The 27,813-nt window shown below is 31.9% G+C and overlaps 3 protein-coding genes across 5 annotated transcripts in view; 1 reads left to right on the top strand and 2 right to left on the bottom strand.

The window, feature by feature from the left end:
* Positions 1-7,229, bottom strand: part of LOC126880362 (pyroglutamyl-peptidase 1) — a 28,002-nt gene extending 20,773 nt beyond the window's left edge. Inside the window, exon 1 of one of the 2 annotated variants that reach the window (XM_050644182.1) lies at positions 7,144-7,229. The gene's annotated coding sequence lies outside the window, so the exon portion shown is untranslated. Of the gene's footprint in view, positions 1-4,368; positions 4,649-7,143 lie in introns of those variants that run through there. The other variant, XM_050644181.1, reaches the window with a different exon arrangement.
* The window catches only part of LOC126880354 (uncharacterized), a 42,932-nt gene continuing 21,766 nt past the window's right edge, over positions 6,648-27,813 (top strand). The window contains exons 1-2 of one of the 2 annotated variants that reach the window (XM_050644166.1): positions 6,648-8,166; positions 14,147-14,541. In XM_050644166.1, coding sequence (XP_050500123.1) covers positions 6,954-8,166; positions 14,147-14,541 — 1,608 coding nt within the window. In that variant the 5' untranslated portion in view covers positions 6,648-6,953. The remainder of the gene's footprint in view (positions 8,167-14,146; positions 14,542-27,813) is intronic. The other variant, XM_050644167.1, reaches the window with a different exon arrangement.
* Positions 23,926-27,425, bottom strand: LOC114337174 (uncharacterized). Its single transcript, XM_028287574.2, has 3 exons — positions 24,863-27,425; positions 24,525-24,717; positions 23,926-24,292 (listed from the first exon to the last, which is right to left on the bottom strand). Exons 1-3 carry the CDS (start codon positions 27,194-27,196, stop codon positions 24,015-24,017), a joined length of 2,805 nt encoding a protein of 934 aa, XP_028143375.2. The 5' UTR covers positions 27,197-27,425; the 3' UTR covers positions 23,926-24,014.

The following is a 27,813-nucleotide window of genomic DNA, read 5'->3' on the forward strand; positions in this document are numbered from 1 at the left end:
GCGGTAGGACCAGATGATATTTCTGGGGAAGCATGGAGAGCATTGGGAGAGACAGGAACAAGGTGGCCAGCAGGTTTATTTAATAGATTTATGGAAGTTGGACAAATGCCAGACGAATGGAGAAGCAGTATACTACTACCTGTCTACAAAAACAAGGGAGATATACAACAATGTACGAACTACAGGGCTATAAAACTGCTTAGCCACACCATGAAAATATGGGAAAGAGTAATTGATAGACGGATATGTGAAGAGACCGAAATATCTGAGAATCAATTTGGCTTTATGCAGGGCAGATCAACAACAGATGCAATTTTCATTATAAGGCAGTTGATGGAAAAATACAGGAGTAAAGAAACAAACGCTCATATGGTATTCATTGATCTTGAGAAAGCATATGATAGAGTTCCTCGAGAGATTCTGTGGTGGACACTCAATAAGAAATGAGTCCCTGGTGAATATGTAAAGATTGTGAGGGATATGTATGAGGGAGTAACGACTAGTGTTAGGACAGGTGTGGGAGAGACTGATAAATGTCATGTAAAAGTAGGATTGCACCAAGGCTTGGTGTTTAGTCCGTATTTATTCTTATTCGTTTTGGACCAGATAACAGCGAAACTACAGGGTAACATTCCATGGTGCTTAATGTATGCTGATGATGTCGTGTTAGTAGGAAATAGTGAAAGAGATTTAGAACAAAAACTGGAACAGTGGAGACAAGCTATCGAGGAAAAAGGTTTAAAACTTAGTAGGACAAAGACAGAGTATTTGGAATGCTCATTTAAAGATGGAGTTACTACAAATAAAATGGTATCTTTGGATGGTGAACTGATTGTAAAAAGCAATAATTTTAAGTACCTGGGATCGATATTACAGAGTAATGGAGAAATAGATGGAGATGCATGCAGCAGAATTAGGGCTGGATGGATGAAGTGGAAGTGACAGGAAAATTCCAATGAAGTTGAAAGGGAAATTCTATAAAACAGCCATAAGGCAGGACATGATGTAAGGAACTGAATGTTGGGCAGTGAAAAAGAAAGAGGAACAACGAATGCATGTGGCGGAAATGAGAATGCTTAGATGGATGAGTGGAGTGACAAAAAAGGATAAAATTAAAAATAAGTATATTAGAGGAAGTCTAGGTGTTGCACCAATTGATGCCAAAATGAGAGAGCATAGGTTGAGATGGTTTGGTCATGTTCAGTCGAGATGTTAATCACCCAATACGAAGAATTGCTGAAGTGCAGATTCCTAGAAGGAGTAGGAGAGGAAGACCAAAGAAGACGTGGGGGGGAGACGATTAGGCAGGACATGTTGGTAAAAGGGATTAATATTGATATGACCCAAGATAGAATTATGTGGAAAAATGCAATTAGGGAAGCCGACCCGACCCCGCATAGGGATAAGGCAAAGATAATGATGATGATGCATTGGCATACATAGCACACCTTACAGTAGAGATCCTGGTCTGTACAGAAAAATTAAATATGTGGAGTAATCATACACTTTGGTTGCATTGGTGATGGGTTGGTTAAATCGTAAAGGATATGATGTTGATAGAAAAGGCATTCAGAAATCAATTTAATGATTAGATTGTACAGATCCTGATAGAGGCAAACGAACTAGGTGAAGGATACAAAGTGTGGTATGTAGGAGGGAAAAACGTCACTATAATCCAGCTGTCAGTGAATGAAGGCACTGGCTGGTCAATCATGCCTTACCTTCTAAGACCTGTTTATGAACAAGTTGGCGAACAGATTTGTGTAATACAATCAAATAGAATTATTGAGATTTGACAATTATTAATAGGGGAGTGCAATTAGAACGAAAACATGCATTGTTTCAGAAAAATTCAAACAAGCTTATATTTTCCTAAAACTTTTTTTGTTAGTTTATATACATGTTAAAGTAAAAAGTTCTACTCGCAGATTTGGCCGCTAATTGTTTATTAATTGTTTAAACAATAACAATTGTTTTGTATAAATAATTTTAAAAATATCGTTGAATTCATCATTTTACTTAAATCAAATATGTTTATATTTGGTTTTTGATTATGCTGAATCCGAATATGCCATTACAATTTAAAAATTCTTATACAGAAGCTCTTATACAGTATGTCTGCGTATCTAGGATCCACATGCAAAATTTTTTTATTATCAATTTTACGAAAAAAAGTTATTCTTCATAAAATGCTCTGGATAGTCAAAAATTTAAAACTCAACCGTCATATATCAAATTTTATCAATTTTATATGAGTTATGTCAAAAATATAAATTTCGTTAAAGAGTAAAGTACCTGCATATTCCACAATATCAAAAAATGCTATTATGAAAAGTTGTTTGAAATTAAAAACTATGTTTTAATATACAATTACATCATTCTAATTTAAAGAAAAATTTTTCAATTTTTTCTCAAATTACGGATACCCATCATCATTTTATTACAATTATGATAACTAGTCTACTATCAATTTTACGAAAAAAAGTTATTCTTCATAAAATGCTCTACCTGGTCTAAAATCTAAGATACAACTAACAGATATCAAACTTTTGCAATTTTATATGAGGTATGAAAAAATATGGCTTTTACTAAGAGTTAGATACCTTTATTATTCACAATATTCTAATTAGAAGGATGTAATTGAACACTGAAACATATTTTTTAATTCCAAACAACTTTTTTTAATAACAATTTTCGATATTGTGAAATATAAAGGTACTTTACTCAAGTGAAATTCATATTTTTTGACATACCTCGTATAAAATTAATAAAATTTGACATTTGATGGTTGCATCTTAGATTATATACGATGCAGAGTATTTTATAAAGAATAACGTTTTCTCTTAAAATTCATAATAAAAAAGTTATCAATAGGTTTTAAGTTATGCAGACATACTGTATAAGAGCTAAAAATTTTTTTTTGCTGAACATTTTATAGAAAAAAGTTTTGGTCACTTTGTATAAACATTTTTTTAACTGGTAATTTTCGGTTTTTGTATTACATTTTTGTTATCTTTCTTAATTTTCTCAAAAAGAAATAGTTTATTTCATTTTTAAAGTAAAATAATTTAGTGCATTTTAAAGATTACATCCTAAGCTTTAAAAAAAGCACCTATAAAACTGTAATAGATCTGTTCAAACTTGAGTAATACGTAATACCGTCTTAAAGTGGTGATAATTCTGTAAAACTGCGAAGTTTTCAAAAATTACATTTTTTGAGACGTCGTATCATTTATACTAAATTTTTGAGATTTTTTTTTAAAAAAACATTGTTTAGTAAGATGTCTGAAAGGTAAGCTGTGCAAAATTGAGAGTGTTATAAGAAAAATTGTATTAGTTACACATTTTTAAACCAAATTCATGTAAGTCTCATTTTCCGCCCACACCATACTTATGCCCATACACTTTATTTCTTTTTATTACAACCATAAGATAGCTAAATTATTCTTCTTTCATGAGCAATATAAAATTTCATTTGATCCATTAGTTGAAGAATTACATTAAAATAACTCAACCGTGCACTACGCCGTAGGCTAGTTTACAGTGCACCAATGTTTGTGAGAAGGGTGACTTTGGAGTTATAAATAAAAAATTATAGAAGCTACAGATTTAATTTTAGAAAGATCTTTATAGAGTTTTTTTTGTAAAATTTTCTGAATTTTTCAACGGTCAAGACAGTTTTTTTCTACAATTTATAATTTCGGAGTTATTTAAAAAACATCTAATTTCGCAGTTCATTTGTTTAATAAAAAATGAAGAACCCACTTCTCGAGTAGAACTTTTTGATATGTTGTTTATTAAACATTTCTTGATGAAATTACAAAAAGTTCTATCTTGTTTGATTTTTTCCGAAGTGAAAATCTATATGCAGTCCCCTATAAATGAAATGGGGATATCAGTACCTTTTTAAAGCAGATCTCAACAATGCAAATACTAGAGGACCATAAAATTATTTAGCTACACCATGAAAATATAGGAAAGTAATTATTGGTAGGTGGAAAATCAGTTTGGATTTAGGCAAAGCACAATAATAACAGACCCAATTTTAATAATAAAGCAGCTGATGGAAAAATATAGGAATGAAGGTGAGGTGACAAACACTAAAATGCTGATTTACAAATTCCTGAAAGGAGTAATAAAAGAGGATCAAAGAAAACATGGGGGAAATGCTTATGCAAGCCATGATGGTGAAGGAGATTGATATTGGTAAAACCCAAGTTAGAAACTTGCTTCAAAGCCATATTATTGTACTACTATTACTTGTAGTGACTAATTAACTATATTATTGTATTATTTGGATGCATTACAGAGCATAGATATGTAAATAAATTTTCCCTAACAAATATACAGACTATTTTTACCACCTACCTCAGTACTATTTCTGTTTACTGTTTACTACTGTGCTGTTTAACTGCTGTTTACTGTTTACGTTTGTGTAAAGTGAAGTTGTCTCTTTGTTTGTTTGGCTTGGCCTTTGGCAATGGTTTGGCGTTTACGTCAAATCATAGTTTAGTTTTTTTGTAATACCTCTTCTACTTCTGTATGTACCATAACTAGTCATTATACAACCAACCCGGTGACCCGATACAACTTTGTAATCAACTAAATATTTATATAAAATATAAATAAACTCTGGATATATAGATATATTGTTGTTATAAATCTGAACATCTAATGTATATTAAAAAAATTCATTAATACAAACATCAGCTAAATGTATAGAATAATAATAATTATATAACATGGCTAAATTACCAAATTTCTTAAACTGATACTGAACTGGGAAGTTACTTTTCAAAATAAAAATAAAAGAAGATTAAACATTTTTAAAAACTTGCGTCTACAGACCGAGCGTGGTCTCGTAAATTCCACGGCTTCGCGCAATCGTACTTGAGACCCTGTGTCAGATGTTTGGATTCTGTTTGAAAATTTGCGTAAATATGGGCCATTCCACGAACATACGCCTGTTTTGGATTACTTCGACAACGAATATTTTACTGTGCAACTTAAGAAGTACGAAAGTAAATGGCGCTAATAATTATTCCAATAAACAACAATTTAATTTACTTTTTTACCAATGTAATGTAATTTGCAATTTACTTTTGCAATTTTGCACAGTAAAATATTCGTTGTCGAAGTAACCCAAAACAGGCGTATGTTCGTGGAATAGGGTATAACTGATATTCCTGTTGTGAATTTTTAAAACTTTTAAGTGTGGTTTTTGACCGTTGTGAGAAATTATTTATTTAGTTTTGGGTTTATAATTTAAACTCTTGTTTTATTTTCAAAGTGTTCTTTTTGTTGTAAGTAGAAAATGAATCGTTGTACTAAATGTAACATAAACATAAACTTTTCGAAATCTTCGAACTTGACGCCACATGTAAAAAAACATCCAGGTAATACCATATTTTATACAGGGTGTTTGGTAAAGAATGGACCATAGCTTAACCGTAGATTTCTGAGCTTAAATAGGTCGTTTTAAGCTAACTTACCTTTAGTACAACAGTTGATAATATCCGAAATACAGGGTGTTAAAATTAAACTTTTATATTTTATTTTTTCTTGAATAGTTCCCGAAAGGCATGGGATAACAACACGAAATTTGGTAAGCGGGGGTTTTTGGGACGAGAAATCTAAATTAGCCACCAAAACTGATACTATTACCCAGAGGGCGCCACACGTCTTTCAGCGCTCATTTAATACATTCAATTTTTTTATCCCCTACTCTATATACTTTTTGAATAAAAATTTTTGTTCTCTCAATATTTTTACTTAAAAAAGGTATACTACATTCATCTCACTAAAACTCAATTGTTTTCGAGATAAATGCATTTTAAATCTGCGATACAACATAATTTTTTGCATAATATTGTATAGTTACGAGTTACACCCGAAAAATAAACTTGAAACCATAATAATTGTGTCAGTTGTCATATTTATGTCATTGCATCGCAAATTCCATTTGAAGAAATTTGCGATACATTTTTGTAAATTGTTATGATTTTAAGTTATTTTTCGGGTGTATAACTACAATGATATTTAAGCAAAAAAGTATATATGTTGTCTCGCATATTTAAAATGCGTTTATCTCGATAACGGTTGAGTTTAGCGAGATGAATATGTAGTACTTATAACAACTTTTATTGAAAACAACATTTGCAACATAGGTAGCAAAACAACATGCTTTGTTACCTATTTTAAAAAACTCTCCATCATGCTCCATGAGAAAAGAAAATAAAACTAATTTCATCCTTTTCGTGTCTCAGAGATGGCGTAGCTACTTTTGCTATAACTACTCTACGCTTAGCTACTCTACCTACCTACATACAATTTATATTATTTTATCAAAAAAACAAGCATTTACTCTGCAAATTGTATATTTTGCTTTGCATTTTCATACTTTTTTTGAACTAGGTGCAATACTTAGGTAATATTATTATTAATAAAAAAAATTATATTAAAATACAATGTTAAAAGCTTTAATATTATTAGCAATATTAAAAATTTATTATATTATAAATTATAGTATTATATTATGTTATGAATCAGTAGAAACGATTAAATTTAAATTTGGTCAATTATAACTCCACAACTCCAATCGACCACACAACTCGAAATACAAGTACGCAAATACGGTTGCGTGAAGCGTGGCGCGAAGCCGTGGAATTTACGTGACTAGCTCGGTCTGTAGATCCTTGTTTTTTTAAAATGCCCAATGGCCAGATGGCCCAGTCATAAATCGCATTTATTTTTATTGTCTTTATTAATTAAACGTCAAGTTAGTTGTTAGATAAATTATTTTTATAATGTATAGAAATGTGTGCTATGTCGTTTTTATAATATTTTAATAGACAGTCATGTGATTTTGCTCCATATCATTGAAAATACCGGCATTGCTGTTCTATTTTAACAGTATTTATAAATATAGTGAGTTACCTACCTAATTTTAGATAATGGCTACAATATTTAGTTCACATCAATTACTAAAATCTATTCGATTTCTTCAGACCTATCGGAGAATTCAACTAAGAAGAAAGTCATTTTTTGGAGACAAAAATATTGAACTAGGAGAAACAACTCTAACAGGGCGCCTGTTAAGATATTTAAATAGCTTTAATGTTCATGGAAATGAGAATTTCATACCTGTGAAAGATCCAATAAAATTGAAAACTACTGGTCTCAACAAATGCAACATTGAACAAATCAAAACATCAGTTAGATTGTTGGATATTAGCCAAGATATAAATAATTTTTATTTGCTTAGAGCTATAGATAAAGAATGTTCAGCTCGGGTAAATAAGTTAAGTAATGCTGATATTTTTGAACTTCTACATATTTACATGTCAAAAGTACCTAATAGAATAATTAATTATAAATTATATGAAATAGCAATACAAGAATTAACGAAAAGACTGAATTTGTTGAACAAAAATGAAATAATACAACTTATTTTTTACATTGGGTTAAGAAAGAAGCAAGCGAAACAACATAATATTGTTAGGAAATGCATAAACTATTTGATCAGATCTGATCTAGAGACTTTAACACCTGAAGATCTCTGTGTCATTTGTAATTCTACTTTCAAAACAACTACCAAGTTAAATGAAAAGATATTTAATACAATTATAAATTACTTATATAACAATTTAAAAATACTAAAAGATCCAGCGTTTTTTGTAACATTTTTAAAAAGTATACGACAAAATAGATATCAAGATGAAGATTTACTAGAAACATTATCATATGGAATGCTTTTTAACAAATCATTTGAACAATATTCATTCTCTGCTCTGAGTCATATTTTAGCAGTGTATTCTGATTATTTATATTACGATGAAAATGTTTTACGAGTTTTTTCCGAAAGGTCTATTCAGTTACTCAAGGAGAGTGATTTTATATCCAAAAAGGAACACATGTCCAATCATATCAGACTCAAGGATATTAAAAGGTTTCTATGGTGTATAAGCAATTTGAATTATAAACTTAGTAGTCAGGATATTAAAACTGTGATAATTCCAAATATTTTAAAAAGAGTTAAGGCTGGTGATGTTGAAAGTGATCATTCAAGTTTAGCAGAAATTGCACTTTACTTGTGGATGTTGAATTATCGTGCTTATGAGCTTTTTCCTTTTTTTCTAACTAAGCACAATATAAGAAATATTTATGGTAAGTGATTACTACTTATTTATTATTTAGCTACTCTTACAAAAAGTTGTGTAAATCTTTGCTTATACTATAGTGGTACAGTAAAACTTGATAAATAAATCTGGATGAATTAGGTTGTGACATACTAGGCTGAAGAGCTGACATCTGGCTCATGTTTGTCACACTGTGTCCACATTTCAACCTCGGTTTCATTTAACAAGTTAATCATAAATTTTTTTCAGAAGCATTTTTATAGTACAGTGGAACCCCAATAAGTCAGCCTCTGATAACTCAAAAGTCTGCCTAACCTGGACAGATTTTCATCAGACAAAACAAACATTTTTTCGGTTTGACTGAGTTTTTTACAAAGAAATGAACATAACTGTACGTAATTTAGGTGTACTGTGCATATGTATTTCATGTTTTTGCAATTATAATGGAGTTTATCTGTTAGTATCCCGTATTTTAATAATTTTTACCATATTCTCCAGCTAACCAGGATTTTTGATAATCTGGATCGGCCGCTGTCCTGATTAATTAGACTTATCAAGGTTCCACTGTAATTAAATGGGTCTGCTGATTAACATTGTAAGTGCCACATCATTCGTTTTTAAGAAATCGAATAAAAAGTGTTAAAATTATAATAATGGTAAGTTTATACATTTTAAGGGTTAGTAATACAGACAGTAAAATTAGTTACAGACTTACTAACTTACTATACAGTATTACTAACCCTTAAAACGTATTAATTTACCATTATTATATTTCAAACCCTTTTTGTTCGCTTTTTGAAAAACTAATAATGAATGGGGTGCTTACAACGTTATTCAGTGGATTCATTCAATCGATGTAATACTGGCAAAATCAAAAAAGATATTTTCATTGTGGTATCTAAGGGCTCTCTCATTGGGATGAGCACCAGTATTACCCAGAAGAGTAAGCGCTTTTGTGGCAATTTTTTTTTTCACATACTTAAGGCTTTAAGTACTTCAGGATTGAACATTTTGTGGAACCAATCTTGGAAGAGGTCACAAGTTATCTAGGCAGCTTGCTGATTATACTAGTGAACTTGGAGATTCTAAGGTTTTATGTTTGTAAAAGCACAAGGTTTTTTTGACCACAATCACAGTCAACTTCACTCTATGACTACCAGATGTCATGACAAAAGACAACACTGTTATCCCCAGTCTTCCTTTTTTTATACCTTGGTGTACTCATCTTAATACTTGCAGCTAAGATGTTTGTAAGTATTTCTCACCAGTATCACCATGTTTAATCAGATTTATTGATTTAAGAATATTGGAGATTATTTTCTGTAATTATGGGCTCCAGTTCATAACAAAATGTCACCATTACTTCTCTGTTGGCACTGAGTTCCAAGTGAAAAATCTCTGCTTGCTTAGTACAGATTGGCCTAGAGATCGTCCAATTAATCAGCATAAGCTTTGATTAAACCTTCAGCCAAAATTCAGCATCAGCCAAAATTAAGCCGAATATAGAATATTATTTTAACAATGAAATATAAAACGAGTAATTTGATAGGAGAAAACGCTGACAATCATCTTTTTCTTACTTATAATATTAGAATGTTTGATTTTGAATATTAGCTACTAGATCCAGCAATCAGAAATCACAAATCACATTTGGTCAGTCTCTCCATTGGTCTATAGAAGTATAGATTGGTACGCCCTCCTATCCTTTTGCAGCAACCAGTTGTTTACCTATTTCATTTGAAACATATGTTTTTGAAAGACTCATACTGAAGTATGAAGTTTTGTAGTTTTACTTTGTTTTTATTGATATCACATATTCTTTGCTTGCCAACTTTATAGTCCGATAAAACCTTATTTTTTTATTATTCCCGGTTAGTTGTAGAGTTCTTTGCCTTCTGGTTCCCAGTTTCCAGCTTCGTCCGTCGTTCCATTCGCCAGGGTGAGGATTCATTTCCAACATTGCCTTCTAAATGCCACCTAGCCTGGATTGTTTTGGCCTTCCTCTCTTCCTTCTTTCCCTTGGCATCCATTTTAAATTTTTTTTGCAGCCTGTTGTCATCTATTCTTTCTACATGACCATACCAAATCAGTTGTCTCCTTTGAATTTTGTCTATGATGGTTTGACTTTACTCTCATTATATTTCTGATTTTATCATTTTTCTAGCCGATCTTCTCCAGAAGTCCATTTCCAATGCAAGTAGACGTTGTTCCAGGGATTTAATAAGTTACCATGTTTCGCATCTATAGAGCACTATACTTTTAAAGATTGAGTTAAAGATGAGATGTTTTCTTCGATTAGATAGCATCAGATTCTTTTGACCATAGCATCGGGTTTAGGCATCCAATCACCCTTTTTTCTTTCACGATCCTTTGCTCTATCTCTTTTTTGGTGCGCCCAGTCTTATTGATTGTTATTCCCAAATATATATATTCCTCACAGTTCTTGATTGTTTCATGTTCGTTAACTATTAGATCTTCTACTTCATTCCTGGTGCATAAGTATTGTGTTTTGTTTCCATGTACAGAAAGGCCCCACTCTTCATAAATGTTTGAAAAAACTGTCTCATCATGAATTCTAAATCTTTCTTATCTGCTGCTACTACGACTTGGTCATCTGCTAAATGTAGAGTTCAATCCCTGAACAAGATCTTCTCCAGTGTTTTATTGCTTCATTTAGATATATCTTAAATAGTATTGGAGAGGCAGAGGCTGATAAAACCTACAAAATACAATTTGAATTATGGGAAATCATAGCTTGGATAATCTGCAGCCTGATAACCCATGCACAGAGAATCAGGGTTCTACAGTATACCTAACTTTATAAATTGAAAGACTGTTCAACTGAGAAAAAATATTTTTTAAAATTTATTAATTGACAGTTAATTATAAGAAGTAATATTTTAGTGAGTTGGATGTATGTGTTAAATATTTATTAACCCTCCAGTGTCCACACTGCGGTACTCCGTGCCGCAATTTAAAGTTTTAATAAGTTTTACCAATATTCTTTCGTACAAACCACTATCTATTTAGATATGTGCGAGAAACTTTATTTAAAATACTACCTGCGGCTATTGTATTTTCTGATTTGTTTAATCATTTTGATATTGAGCGTTGAAATGAGTTATTGAATATTTTTTTTATGCAAAAATAAAAGTGAGAAAAAAATTCAGTGCAATGTGTGTTTATAAGACTAGTTCAATTATTTTGTATTTAGGTATTTTACTTTTGGGATGCTCGTAAAATTTTTGTTTGTAGTAAACATTTTCTTTGTTCAGATTACATTTGTAAGACCAAATACTTGTTTTTTTTTATTTTGCGCGCGAGTCGTTACATTATGTTAAAGTCATACAAGAAAATGTTAAAAATAACGCTTTCCTTTTGTAATTCTAACAAATTTTTGATATCATTAACATCTAATACCGATTTTTATATGTGCGGCATTAGGTACCGCAGTGTGTCCACGGCTACCAGAGGGTTAAGATAAGTATTTCAGTTACTGTGAATTCCTCCCCCGATGTTGATTTTCTCCTTTGGCTATTTTGAATTAGTATTAACAGCCTAGAAAGAGTTCAACACAGTGAAAGTTAGAAAAACATCATACCTAGGCCACATACTGAGAAATAATAAGTACCAATATGCTCAACTAATAGTGAAATGAAAGATCGAGGGAAAGAGAGGACTAAGAAAGAAAAGACTATTGTGGCTAAGAAAAATCTGACAATGGACAGGGCTAAATTTTAAACAGCTGAAGACAGAGAAGAGTTTGCAGTTGTAGTAGCCAACCTCCATTGGGGAGAGGGCGCTTTAAGAAGAAGAAGAATTAACTGCCTCCCCTATTCCCGAAGAACCTACGTACAAGGTTAGCGAAACCGTAGGATGTGCCCACATACAGGTCATCCAACAAGATATAGGTTTAGGACGGTTGGTTAATTAAAAGATTATACATGATTTCAAAACATATTTCAAAATCAATTGTGTGCTTTAAATCTCAGCTTTTATTTAGAAGCTACTTGGTATCTTATGCGACAAGAATATCAGTCAACAGACAACAGAAAAATGTACATACAATATTAAGGTAAAAAATTGAAAAAAAAAAAAAGAAAACTGTAAATAAACAGTGGTTATATTTTTATGTCATCATCCCTATAATAACGTCAGTCATCATTTTCTCTAATAGTTATTAGCCTTAGTGACTGACATTCCATTTTTATATTTTTCTTGACATTACATCAAAACTGCCTATACTTCAATACGTAAATCATAACAACTATAGAATAACATCTAATAGACAAGGCGAAAACGGCGAGTTCATTGGAAAAAATATTCCGAAGAGATTTTTTTGCACAATCACATTTGTAATACACCCCAGAATAAGGTTCAAGAAGTCGCCCACGAGAAAAGTGGTCCAAATTTTTTTTAACAATTTTTTGCAAATTACAAATATTATTATTTTTGGTCTGGACAATTTTTTTAGTTTTTTTAGACCATTCTTTAAAATTCGAAAAACGCAAAAATGGCCATTTTTAAGACTTAATAACTCGGTTAAAAATTATTATTATGAAAGTCAGAAAGTGATTAAATCAAAGTTTAAAGCCCCCCTACATCATCCTGAAGAAATTTGTGTCATTAATTTATTACTAAGCTGTTATTTTTAATTATTAACAATAAGCCGTAAGAGCGTATTGACGCGGCTGTAAATGTGAGTGCGAGTAAGATGCCCCATTGGACTGCCGGAATGGCATCTCTCTCGCACTCACCATAGACGGCCGCCTAATACGTGCTGGCGCTCATTTTTATTACTTAAAAATATCAGCTTAGTAATAAAATTATGACAAAAATTTTTTCAGGATCTTGTAGGGGGGGCTTTAAACTTTGATTTAGGCACTTTCTGACTTTCATAATAATAACTTTTAACCAATTTATTAAGCCTGGAAAATCGCCATTTTTCGTTTTTTTTTTTCAATTTTAAATTGTTTATAACTCGAAAATCATCAACTTCAGAGAAGAATTACAAAAGACCTTTTTTGTCCAGAATGGTCAAAAAAACCCAACAAAAATTTGTACGGGCCAAAAATATTGATTTTTGCAATTTGATTAAAAAAATTAAAAAAAAAAATTGGACAACTTTTCACGTGGGCGACTTCTTGAACCTTATTCTGGGATGTCTCACGAATGTGATTATGCAAAAAAATCTCAAGGGAATATTTTTTCTAACGAACCCGCGGTTTTCGCCTTGTCTATAATAGATGCTTTTATTGTTGTATATTCTAACAAATTTTAATAGTTTTTTTCTACAAACGTGTTAAAAATGCAATAATACAGTTTAAATTAAATTTTAAAAAACCTTTTAAACCACCTTTTTCAAATTGCGCAAGTTGTTCTATTAATATTAATGTTAATAAATAAAATATAAATATTTTGACGTTTCACAATTTGACAATTCAGTTTTAACTGCAGTGCCTTAAAAATTTTAAAGCACTAGTGCCTTAAAGTAGTATTTTTAACGCTCCTATGGAGTGCTAAAAATTGCATTTTTAACACGGTTGTAGAAAATAGTTATTTATGATATAAGTGTTAAAAGTACACGTTTAAGGCACGCATGTGAAAGTTTGCAGAATGAGCGATAGCGAATTATGCAATTCACATGAGTGCCTTAAAAATGTACTTTTTAACACGCATATCATACAATATTTTTTCTACAAACGTAATTACAGGACAATATCTACAAAAACTTTTACTTGAACTTGACTGACATTCCATTTTTATATTTTTTTGACATTACATCAAAATTGCCTATACGGTCAATAAGAACTGCAGTGCCTTAAAAATTTTAAAGCATTAGTGCCTTAAAGTAGCATTTTTAACGTTCCTATGGAGTGCTAAAAATTACATTTTTAACACGGTTGTAGAAAAAATATTTTATGCACCTGTACACTCAATTGCATTGTAATTTAATAACATAAAATAAACTATTTTTCAATCTTCAAAAGAAACTATTATTTTTACAGGTGTGAACACCCATACGAAACAAAGATTAAATCTTCTGATAACATGCATATCCTATGAAAATAAAGAACTTCTAAAAGATCTCAGTATTCCCCCTGCTGTACAACTGGATTACGATATGAAATATCAATTAGAAAAAAGACCAGAATTACAAAGAATATGCAGTGATTTACAAACATCAATTGGCAATAGTGAGCTTAATAAATTTGAATTGTCATGCCAAGTTCCTGGTGTCAATATTATTGGAATAACTGGTTATAAGAATAATACACATTCCTCAGTGTTTTTGGAAGTTTTGGATGAGTACACTAGGTTAAAGAATACAGAGAGTATGCCTACGGGGTTAATGGAACTTAAACTAAGATTATTGAATCAGTTAGATGAAGCTGTGGTTTTGGTAAGTACAAAAATAATTTTTACTTTACTTAGTTATTCGTGGCTTTACATATTTTGTTTGCTTTTCACCACAGTGGTGTCTCTTTTTTTCATTGCTGTTGTTACTTGACTGTTCCACTGTAATTTAGGACATCCTCTTTTTCTCCTTCCATTTGGTTTCCGTGTTTCCAAGTTTTTAGCGGTATTTTTGTCTCATCCTTTCTTCGCATGTATCCATTCCAGAGTACCTATTGAGTTTTTCTGTTTCATCATTCATTCTAATTCAGTCATTTTTTACATTGTTCTAGTCCAGGCGCGGATACAGGGGGATCAACGGGTCCATGGACCCCCCTATTGTATTTAGTCTATAAGTATTTTTTATTATTTATTTTTTTTTCTGTTAACTCTAAACTTTAAGCAATCAGTACAACACTAAATTACACGACAACCGCTTCCAAAGAATTGAAAGAAGCCATAAAATCTAATAAAACACCCTTCTCTGAAAAATAATCTGCAGGCGCATTTGTTTGGGTACCGGTGGAACCGTAAACAACGGAAATATTTTTCTCAATTCAAAGAATAACAAAAATGATATTTTAAAATGCAAATAGATTACACTGGGTATAAACCTTATCTCATGAAAAGTCACGTTTCAAATTTGCGATACAATAAAGATATAAAAATTTGTATTTTGCTAGATAATCCATGCGTACCTACCCATTGATGGTAGAATGGTTAATCTTTATGGTAAAGAACGACCAGTGAGATTAATAGCCGTGAATTGTCGTATCAATCCTTTTGATACCGTAGGTATCTGAGATTATACCTATAGTGTATTTTATCCTTAGAGTAAGTGTAAGTCGTATGGCTAAATATGGAAAATATAATATTTGAGGTAAGTCTGCCCCCCCCCCCTATTATGAATTTCTAGATCCGCGCCTGTACTAGTCCGTTAATGTAGATTGTGTTAATCTGCAGCTTCTTCTCCAAAACATCATTTATGTTGCATTTATTCTGTTTTCCATTCTTTTATTTATCACCCACATCTCTGAGCCATACAGTGAGCAGCATTCCACTATTGTTTTAAAGATTTGTTGTTTAGTTTTGCTTGTAATATTATCTTATCTTGCTTATCCTGTATTTGATAAAGTTACCCCCAAGTATTTATATTCATTTGTTTGTTTTATGGAGTTGTTATTTATCTTCAGGTCTTTTGCACTGTTTCCAATGATTATGTATTGCATGTCGTCTTTGTCTTCTACTAAAATTATTTAATCATCAACAAACAAAAGGATATGCATATACTTGTCTTCAATTTTTACTCCCATCTGCCCACATTTCTTATTCCAGTTTTTTAGCGTTTTATCTACACTGCGGTGCAAAAAAATCGATCCACTAAAAATTTGGTCATTTTTGATGTTTTGAATTTCCTAAACCTGTTGTCCGATTTAAGTGATTTTTTACCACGTTATAGCCTTATCCATTGACAATATCGATGTAATAATATTGTTGCTAGCCAGTCAAACTATCATTGTATACCGGGTGTACGAATCAAACTGTGTTTTTTCTCAAAGTTCGCATCACCCTGTGGACTATTCTAGCATTTATAAAATACTGAAATTAAAACCCAACTATAGCCTCAGGTTTTCTTAACCTTTTTGTCTTCGATTCATTCGCTTATGTTGAATAATAAAAAAGTTGGGTACTTTAACAACTGGCCATGTTCGTCATCAGTACAGGGTGTTTCTAAATAAGTGCGACAAACTTTAAGGGGTAATTTTACATGAGAAAATAATGACATTTTGTTCTGAAGCTATTTTCTTGTGGCATTTTTACAATTTTAACTATTTATAATGGGAAATAAGCCACAATATTATTTAAAAAATGATTTTTATTAACGTTTCGACGCCCAAATCGGGTGCCGTTGTCAAAATACAAAATTCTTTTTTGTATTTTCTATTTTGACAACGGCACCCGATTTGGGCGTCGAAACGTTAATAAAAATCATTTTTTTAATAATATTGTGGCTTATTTCCCATTATAAATAGTTAAAATAATGACAATTTGTTTTATAATCATATGTCCGCAAACGCTTCGTTTCCGAGATATGGGATGTTCAATTTTTTTTTACAAACTGACGATTTATTAATTGCTGTAAAACCAGTTGAGATATGCAGATAAAATTCGGTGGGTTTTAAAACGTAGTTATTGCACATTTTTTGATATACAATTAAGAATTTTATATTCACCATTGGCGTGCGTACGGGTAATATTATCGGTCATAATACCCGTTTGGGCGCCACTGGTGAATATTAAATTCTTAATTGTGTGTCAAAAAATGTGCAATAACTACGTCTTAAAACCCACCAAATTTGATTTGCACATCTCAACTGGTTTTAAAGCAATAAGTAAATCATCAGTTTGTAAAAAAAATTTGAACATCCCGTAACTCGGAAACGAAGCGCTTGCGGACATATGATTATAAAGAAAATGGTCATTATTTTCTCATGTACAATAAACCCTTAAAGTTTTGTGCAAATATTTTAGAAACACCCTGTACTGATGACGAACATGGCCAGTTGTTAAAGTACATACCTAACTTTTTTATTATCCAACATAAGCGAATGAATCGAAAGACGAAATGTTAAGAAAACCTGAGGCTATAGTTGGGTTTTAATTATTTTATAAATGCCAGAATAGTCCACAGGGTGATGCGAACTTTGAGAAAAAAACACGAGTTTGATTCGTACACCCGGTATACAATGATAGTTTGACTGGCTAGCAACAATATTATTACAGAGATATTGTCAATGAATAAGGCTATAACGTGGTAAAAAATCACTTAAATCGGACAACAGGTTTAGGAAATTTGGAACATCAAAAATGACCAAATTTTTAGTGGATCGATTTTTTTGCACTGCAGTGTATTAGTGTAGGAAACAGAGGTTGAACCTCGCAAAATGGACACAAGTCCGGTTTTATTTTTTTTCTGGTATATCAAGGGGAGCGTATTATGAGACCAACATTTTTTAAAAAAAAATCGCCCCAGAACCCCCCTTTTCATCCCTTTAAAGGAGGTAATTTGTGGTTTTTGCGAAACGTAGCCCTTCCTGTGCGTTTTAAAAAAAAATACTTAATAGTAAAATGAAGAGGACTATATTTCCTACTTTTTATTTCCCGACAGCATATGTCTATCACACACCGTTTAGCGGGGGTGGCGCCCCAAAGATGACAACTTTTTAAAAAATATGTTTTAAAAAAAATATTTTTCCCTAACTGTACTGAAAATTAAGAATAAACCCTGCGGCAATTAATTACAAATAAGTGGCTGATTTTTTGGTATAGTTTTCATTTAAGGGCAATTGCAAATTTTTTAGAGTAAAAAAACTTTCAGCGATTATCCATGTACTGGTGTTATTTACAAATTTCTATAATGCACCCTTATTTTTTTTTCGGAACCACCCCAAAAAAAGGAGAATTAATAAAGAAAGTGATTTTCTTGGAATCATTGACACACCATGCCCTTTATTAAAATGCTTCATATATTATTTTGTGCACGTTCTTATTACCCATACATGGACATAAAAAACGGTTTCTTGATGCAACCCCTGTAGCCAAAAAAAAATAAATAAAGGGAGGGTTGAAATTTTTTTTTGATTTTTGGCCCATATGGACATATGCTCCATCAATAGGGTTTTTCATAAATATATATGATTATTGCAACATCCCTGCGGAAAGTAACCCTATCCTTGAAAATAAACTGCAGAAACTACCCCTATCAATTGGAGAGCATGTTCTTACGATTTTTTCATTACCTATGCATATTTTTAAAACAAAAATTATACAGAATTAAAGACCACTATATTCTCTACAAATAAGGTCCTATGCTTTTTTTCGTATAAGCAACCGTTACGGCACAGTGGCGCCGTAGACCTCATAAATGCTTTGGCGGGCTTCAGTTTTTGTTTTTTTTTTTGTCACCTATTCATTTTATTGATAACGTACCATTATGACCTATGCATATTTTACTCTTTCTTTGCACCCTAAAGCCACAGTGGTGGCCCAAAATAAATTTTTGCATATTTTTATTAATTCTCCTTTTTTTTGGGTGGTGCCGGGGAAAATATGGGGGTGCATTATACAAATTTGTAAATAACACTTGCACATGGGTAATCGCTGAATAAAAAGGGGTTTTTTTAAAATGTATCACCCTGTAATTAAAAAATTTGCAATTGCCCTTAAATGAAACCTATACCAAAAACTCAGCCACTTATTTGTGATTAATTGTCGCAGGGTTTCTTCTTAATTTTCGTTACAGTTAGGGAAAAATAATTTTTTTAAAAACATCTTTTTTAAAAATTTATCAACTTTGGCGCGTCACCCCCGCTAAACGGCGGGTGATAGGCAGTGGCGGCTCGTGGCTTTAGGGACAGGGTCGGCAAGGTTTTGTCTCCAAAGGCTTCAATTTCATAGGAGATCTTTGGTTTTTGTTTTTTTTAATTTTTTTTTGTTTTTTTTTCCTGTAAATTTAGAAACTATACCTGTTTATAAATTAACTCTAGTCTATGTTGTTTCGAAGTAACAAAATGGGTTATAACGTAATTTTAAAATTTATTATTGTTTTGGAGGGATTTTAAAAGTTTTTTTCTATCGACATTTGAGACAAGTTTGACATTCTCTCCTGTTTCATGGTGTTTCGACTATACGTTTTGACTCATTTGAGACAAGAGAAATCCCGTTCATTTGAGACAGAATTTGCCCACATGTGAGCACAATAATTTATTAATTTCGGGAACAGTTTGTTGTACCTAATGAATTGCAGTATATAGGGTGAGGCAGATAACTGGCCTATTAGAAATATCTCGAGAACTAAAGGCAACAGAATCATGAAAATTGGAATGTAGGGGTTTTGAAGGATGACCTATTAAATGAAAATATTTTCATCTCTTTGCAACTTCCTTCTTGTTTTTTTAAATGGGACACCCTGTACATTTTTACATTTTTGGATTCTCTTCGATGTCTTCTTTCTTAAAATATAAGGTTTTGTAATATTATACAGGGTATTTTAAAAGATAATTACGTTTTTTATTAATTTCGTAGCAACATTCACACCCTGTAGAATTGTAGTAGTTGGACATCTAAAACTCTACTTACGTTCAAATGATTTTTAATATACTCTACTATTGTTAAGAATCATTAGTATAGCTAAATTTTTAATTTTAGTATACAGGGTTGGTCGAAACTCGGAATGAGTATTTTCTGAGTTTTCTTAAATGGAACACCCTGTATTTTTGTATTTTTGTATATTTAAAAAAACGAAGTTATAAGCAAACCGGAAGTTGCAAAGAGATGAAAATATTTTCATTTAATAGATCATCCTTCAAAACCCCTTTATTCCAATTTTCATGATTCTGTTGCCTGTAGTTCTCGAGATATTTCTAATAGGCCCTTTATTTGCCTCACCCTGTATTATATAATTATACATAGTCTGTAACTTATCCCACCTTCCGAAAATATTTGGATCAGAATATAAAACTGTTAATCCATTTTCTTATTTTATTTGATTAAAAAATGATGGATAATTTTTAATGAACTTATCTAATAGATATTTTGAAAATTCTTTGGCGTAACTTTTAAATTTTGAATAATCAAAGAGGTCAATGACTAATAACAGTGAGTAAATAATAGTTTTGCTTGGTGCAATTGTTTGAACTTTTGTCCGGAGACCATACAATTCACTGGACATCAAGACAGCCCCGTCATAAATTTGCCTTACCAATTTATTTTCGATATCAAAAAATTTTAATCTGTCCTTTAAATTAAAATACCAAAAATATATTCTGTCTTATGGCTTCTACTCACGTCTGAAAACCTAACAACCTTTCATAAATATTAGACGTAACGTGTATCGAAGAAGAATTATTGATACTTGTGAATGACATGTTACCTCTATCAGAAGTTTCGTCTATTTCTACCGAAAAGGATCAAAATGTAACTACCAATTGATTCTTTTATTCTGTGCTGTTTTAGGTACGCCGCTATATTCTTCGAGTCAGAAAATAAATTAGAAAATTCCAGATCGTATTTGTTAAACAATTTTATTTGTTCTCTAAATTAACTTGATTTAACGAATGCTGCGATACATCCTGTCCCCTAAATGGTAATTCCTAACAACTTAAAAGAATTACAATATCAATAATAATTAAACGACGTAAAACTACTTACCTATTTCATAATTTTATCCCGAGCGCGCTAGCAAGGCAATACGTGGCTACGTACGTGCCTTTCTGCCGTTTGCAGATCACCGCTCGGCAGAGGTACCCGCTGCCGTACTTACCATTCCAATAAATACGGGGAATGTATAATTGGTTGCCTATCGGCTAATATTCCATAGCTTCTTATTATAAGCAAATCGTCGATCTGGGGACGGCATGCCGTGCCGGGCTTTATAATAAGAATTCACACAATCGCAAACGGGTGCGGGTGCATGGCTATAGAATCATTAATTTGAAAAGTCTCTTACGCACAGGGATCACTTAACTAACGTATCGGGATCGAATTCTTTTAAAAACAATGAATAACATTTAGTCTGTGTTATCTCACAGATATATTTTTTATTTCACAGAAATGAATATCATCAACTCCGATTAAATTAAATATTTCAAAAATCTATAATGTGTCCATAAATGTGTGGGTCGGCACTGCCGACCCTGACGAGCCGCCACTGGTGATAGGCATATGTTGTCGGGAAATAAATAGTAGGAAATATAGTCCTCTTCATATTTCTATTAAGGAATTTATTTCGCAAAACGTACAGGAAGGGCTGCGTTTCGCAAAAACCACAAATTACCCCCTTTAAAGGGATGAAAAGGGGGTTCCGGGCGAAATTTTTTAATAAAATGTTAGTCTCATAATAAGCACTCCTTGATATACCAGAAAAAAAATCCGGACTTGTGTCCATTTTGCGAGGTTCAACCTCTGTTTCCTACACTATATATAAAGTTTAAATACGGTCCGTGACAGGCAACATCCTTGTCAAAGTCCTTTATCAACTTTAAACTGTTCTGAGTAAAGTTGCCCGACTTTACTTCTACATTTATTGTCTTCATCTTGACTGCATTTATGTAGGTGTTATCTCCTCCGTGATTTTCCATTGCTTTTACACAGGTTGTTGACTGGGACACTATCATAGCATTTCAGAGGTCCACGGTTAGAAATCGTTTTTAATTATACCAAAAATCCACATCTTAACATATTTGTTACAATATAATTACATTTTTTAAATGGAAGTCAAAATGAAAGTCACATATTATTATTTTGTAAAAATTGTGTAATTTAATATGTTATCTATAACTCAACTAAACAATCAAGGCAATTTTCTCTACAGAAACTTCTTTAAATTATATTTCACAGTGAGGAGGGTTTAATATTTGGTAAAAATAAAAAATTGTAAAAATTAGCTGAATGTCTCTAGGTTTTTCTTGTGGCATATTTTATTAATAGTTTATCAGTGTTATTCCTATGTTTAATGAACATGGATTCAGATGAGTGAAAAGGATTATTGTAGAGCCCAAAAGATCTCGTATAGCTTATAGTGTTTTTGACCTATCAGTAAAGTGAGCTGTCTTTCTGCAGTTTCCTTGAACTGGAACATCTGTCTCACAAACGCATGTGTCCGTATCCAGGTACCTTCATCCTCACAATCATAATACTTACAGAATCATAACTAACACCATTCCTTCTCTTTTAACACCACTTTAGCCACACTCCAGCTTACACATTCCAAAAGTGTATGTGGCACAGTGTACCAAACCCGAGGGGTAAACCACTAGCCTCAAAATTGTACAATGATTTCCAAATTTGGCAATCATTGCTTAATGATTCCCAACTATTTCTGATGATTCCTAAGGATTTCTAGGTTTTGCAATATGATTTCTAGGTATTTCCATATGATTTCCAAGGATTTCCATATGATTTGCAAGGATTTCCATATGATTTCCATGTGGTTTCAAAGGATTTCCATATGATTCCCATTTCAGTTTTTATTATTTTATAGGATTTAAATTTAAAACCGATAATAAAAATAATTAAAAACCAATAATTAAGCAAAGTAGCTTTATTAACATAATAAATAACATAAAAAAATATGTTTAATTTTTTAATGATTTGATGGATTTGATTGTTTTGTATTTCTGTTTAATAGCAATCAAATCATTTCTTTTTAAAGAAAATGGTTCAGTTCCGCTTAGACTAACTGGTCCATAAAATATAAACTCTTTGTGAACATCTTGGATATCATCTTTTTTGGGCCACTTAAAAGTATCCAGGTCTTGTTGTAAAAATTTCACTTTAAACTTTTCTGAGCTGTAGCTGTTGATGACACGCCCTAGATACCATTGTGTATCATAAAACACAGCATAATAAGATTCTAGCTGAATTACTGGCATTTTTGTACTTTCGTTATGGCAATCTTCTAAGTCAGAGAAATCTTCACTCAAAGTTTCACTTTCTAAGCTAATCTCATCTGATTCAGATCGAGATTCAGATGTACTATCTTTATGAGCTCGTTCATGAGGTTGACGAAACATTTTTCTTTTTTTGATATTGCCTGCTGGTTGAAGTCCTTGGCCTGGCTTTTTCCTGAACTGTTTTTTTTTTGATAACCCCTTATGCGTATTTTTAACTGTCATTCCCTTTACCCGGAGCAGTCTGTCGGTTGATAAACGACCCTGTTTTTCCTGAAAAAACCAAATTAGAGTAGATTTTTTTATAATTCGTGTTTTTTTGTCTTTAAGTGTCACTGACAGACACGATTTTTGTGCTTTCTTTTGACCCGTATAGTCTCTCAAATGTAAAGAGTCATAATTATTAAATGTAGAGGTATATTCAAGAAACTCCCGGTCTTCATTAGAAAAGTCTGGCTCGAGGTCTGGCTCATGTTCCTTTGAAATGGTATCAGTGATAATTATACTTCCCTGCACCTCTTCTTGCTCTTCCGGATTGTCACAAGTCGGTAAATTAATTTCTATACAACAATCCCTGTTCATTTCCATCCCAATTTTTTTAGCGTCAGATAGTGCGTCTTCTTGGGCCTTTTTAATTATGTTAATCATTTCATCAGTTGATGGAAACTCAGTTACTTTAAAGACACTTGAATTATTTCCAAGTCGTTTGTTTTCTTGCCTGGGGAATCTAAAATTGGGACCTGGAAAATAAAGGATTGATCAAATCGAGAATTAAAATAACTTTAGCAGTCAATATGATATTTACCTAAGTCTGTGCTTATCTCATGCATAGCTTGTATACGTTTTAATCTTCTTAAAACATCCAGCAGTGTATAATTTATCATAGTTGAAAATGTGCTACTCATGGACCGAGTTTCTCTAAATACTTTTTCACATGGCTGACTGCTATACAGCCATGGAAGAAAAGCTTCTGAAATTCCATTTTGCCGAAGTTTTTCAATGACTAAAATAATTCCATGAGCGTTTATTTCTATGCATGTATAGGCATTTGTGGTGATAAAATTCTTTTGGATATTTTCACCATTTTTTTTAGCCAGGCTTTCCAAATACGCATGAAAAAAGTTGAATACCAAATTAGGTATACTCGTCTTTCAACACTAATTTCTTTTAACAAGAATGCATCCAGTATGTTGCGAGTCAGTATTAAATATTGCCTTGTAGCTTCGGCGTTGGGAACTTCCTTAAGCATATTTGTGACATGTTCAGAACTTAACTTGTCTATTGCATTGAAGTTCATTTTGTCGGAAGCTAAAAAGAAAAGTGTCAGTGCATAGCTCAAAAATGTTTTGTGGACCGAAAATTATTATCTATGTAATACAGCCAAATGCATAATAGTCCTACCATAGCTACATACATACATACATATATATCTAGTTGGGACTTTAATTTGAATAAAGCTGACAAATTGATATATTTTTACGTTTTTCTGGAAGATTCTTGATTAGAAAAGTAAGTAGCAAATTTATTCTAGTATACTTACATTCAAGGAAGCTCTTGCATAATAAGTGTTTATCTCTAGGATAGTTTTCAATTATGTACCGGATATTGTCAATAGATACTCGTTTTCCTCCCATATTCATAGAAATATTTTCATTTAATAAACGAGTCTTAAGCTTCGTTGATATATGTATAGTGTCTTGAAAAACTGCTGGATTTTCTAAATTGTAATTCGCCTAAAAATAATTACAAATTAAGTATAGAATAGTAGAGCAAAATATGTATTGTTTTCGAGATTGTTTTATAGTGAGAAAAAAAATAAAAATTTTTGAGGTTTTATAAAATTATGAATTTAGAATATCACAGTACTATATAACTAACCTGAAAATAGGGAGAGTAAGGGTTCAATGAAGTAAATGACAATTTCGATATAATTTTCATACTTTTTAAGCACCGAGTGTCACCATCGCTTGAAAAGCCCAAAATTGTAATTCCATGTTTTCCTGCTTCCTTTATGAGATATTGCCATCGTTTATAAACATCTTCTGAGGTAAATCTATTATCACTGCCAAATATTGATATACAAAATGCGGGTGATCCATCTACTAATGGCTGAGCCATAAAAATATATGCATTTATTGCTAATGTTTTATTCTTAAAAGCATTTTCAATGTCGCTAACTGAATCAACTGGGAATTTGTTAATGCGAGGAAATCTCGTCTGTTCCTGTAAAGGTGCTACAAAGCCAACCATTTGATTTGAAGCTGAATCATATTGGACTTTTTTGATGAGTGCAGTTTGATCTTCGGATATAAAAATTATGGGTGGATAATTTCTCTTTTGTAAATAAAGTTTTAAGTCTTCAATTCTCACTTCACCCTCTAATATATTATTCATTTCTTCTAGTTGTCTGTGAATAGTTGTGACAGAAGACAGTATATTTTTTAAATTTGAGTGCAATATTTCATAACTCATCCTTCCTGCGCTAATGAATATATAAAGCCAGAATCGTTTCATTCCATCATCAAATTTATTTGTGTGTCCTGATTTATTTTTAGAGTTTCTTATTGCTGAGTCTAATAGATATTTTAGTAGGCCTTTGGTGCCATAATTAAATTTATTAATGCCTTGATTTTCGGTAAGGATACTTAGGGTGTTTGTAACTTCTGGGTTAGTGTCTATGGCATGATTTATGGTATTTAGAAAAGTTGTTATTTGTGTTTGATGATATGGTAACTCATTTAATATGCGCAAGCTTCTTTCTCTTCTGGAATTGCTATCATCAAATAAAGATTTAGCTTTGGGAGACTTTACTTTTTCAGAACCATTATTGCTTTGATTGATTTCCGCTACATTGTCAAGAAAGAAAAAATCTTCCAATGGAGATGAATTGTCTGGATTATACTCTAATTCAGATACTGGGATATCATTTACAACTTGGCTGGCTCCTTGATGTTCCTCAGTAGAAAAATCATTAACAACAATTGTTCTTAGTTGACTCGACGATTGATTATCTGTTGGAGAGTCTGTGTCGAGGTCTGTGTTATAGTGTAAAAAAACCCCATTAGGATTATTTTGCTGTGCCTCATCATGAATTTCGTAATTTTGGTCAATGAACGAATCATTTTGACTCAATTCAGTAGTCAATTCCAAGTGCAATCCAGATGATGTCGAAGCTCCATAATTTAAATCTGTATTGGGATCGGTTAGGTCAAAGAGATTTCCTCTTGGATCTTCAAAATCTTGGTTTAAGTCACATTTTTTATTAGCATCTTTTTTTATAAAGTTAAGTATAGTGGTCTGAATTTCGGGTTTCTGCGGTTTAATCGGTAATTTTTTAGTTAAGTTGGTTCCATCATCTTTAAAATGTATTTTATAATGTCTCAGGAAGTTTGAAATCACCCATTTTCTTCCGGTTTTGGAGTTCTTCACTGAATAGGCTGAAGAAATAAATGTACATAAAGGGCAAGATATTTTTGCAGTAAATTCACCATCCATTTTGACTTTAAGGTTTTTGGAATTATTTAAAACATCTTGTAATCGTTCTTCACTAATTTTGCCTTTGTCGAATTCATTTCGTGAAAATTTATCGATATAGCTTCGACTAATATTTAAAACATGCTGCATCGCATAATTAACTTGCTCTTCATCTTGAGAAACACAACCATCATTTGGAGTACAAAAACCATCGCCTTCATTACCACTCTCAGATCGAGATGTACTTTTATTTGTCACTGTTCTTCTCTTTTTGGGGAAAGTTTTTTCAGCTGGACAGCCTTCAGACCTTTCACAAAGAAGTGGACGTTTTAGCAGTTTAATTTTTTTTTCTGATTCTTCCTTTACAAAGCGCAAAAGCTTTTTATGGCCTTCCGGAATTTTAAATAGAGAGCATTCTTCGCTGACAATTCCAAACATTGCTTTTTTTTCTTCTCCTTTCAATACCTTTGAAAGGACGTCCCTTGCATAACACTCCATTCTCTCAATGTCTTCATCAATATTAAACTGTGAAAGGGAATATAAATTATCAAATCCGTTGTATATAAGAAGTGATTTGAGATAAGCGGGAACTTCAGCTTCAAAACTTTTTAACAAACCATTAATATATTCCATCGTAAGTAACCTGAAAATAATAACAAATCTAACTCTTAAATAAAGCAATGCCTTTTTACGAGTATATCTCGGAGTATATATAGTACCTATTCTTATTAGATACATTATAACAGTGCTGTCAGATTCGAGCACAGTTTGATTGCAACGACGTACTTAAGCCATACTCTCTAACTTTTACACTGTTCATAATAATTTTATTTTATTTTAATTATTATGTAATGTTAGTTCAGCTAGTCCTAACAAGAAAGGTATAAATTAGTTATCATTAAAAATGTAAAATTTATAGGGCCTGGTTGGAAATCAAAGAAGCCAGAATGTTTGCTGGGTTTGTTAATAATAAACACAAATTAATAAATTTAAATACAGTGAATGCAATATTGACCCTTTAAATTTACATAGATGCAAATCAAACAAATCTAAACAATTCAACTAGATTATTAGCTAAAGATGCTGATAATGTCGGTACAATCACATATTTTTTAAATTCCATACTCAAGAATTAGTATTACTTACCAGTTTTGTAATTTTTTAGCACTAAAAACACTCAAAAACCCACAAAATCTAAACAAAAACAAGGCAGCTAAAACATGTGTGAACACAAGTGATATTAAAAAGTGAGGTTATTTCTATGGATTTCCACATTGATTTCCATGGATTTCCAAGTGATTCCCATGGATTTCTATGTGATTCCCATGGATTTCTATGTGATTCCCATGGATTTC

This window comes from Diabrotica virgifera, chromosome 2, assembly GCF_917563875.1.
Source record: "Diabrotica virgifera virgifera chromosome 2, PGI_DIABVI_V3a".
In the NCBI taxonomy this organism is placed as follows: domain Eukaryota; kingdom Metazoa; phylum Arthropoda; class Insecta; order Coleoptera; family Chrysomelidae; genus Diabrotica; species Diabrotica virgifera.

What these genes read in the sequence shown, in the direction of transcription:
- LOC114337174 (XM_028287574.2), bottom strand. Translation starts at nt 27,196, where the DNA reads ATGTATCTAATAAGAATAGGTACTATATATACTCCGAGATATACTCGT. An exon ending in CTTACTCTCCCTATTTTCAG is followed by an intron (nt 24,718 to 24,862) that starts GTTAGTTATATA and finishes AATTATTTTTAG; the next exon opens with GCGAATTACAATTTAGAAAA. An exon ending in ATGCAAGAGCTTCCTTGAAT is followed by an intron (nt 24,293 to 24,524) that starts GTAAGTATACTA and finishes TTTTCTTTTTAG; the next exon opens with CTTCCGACAAAATGAACTTC.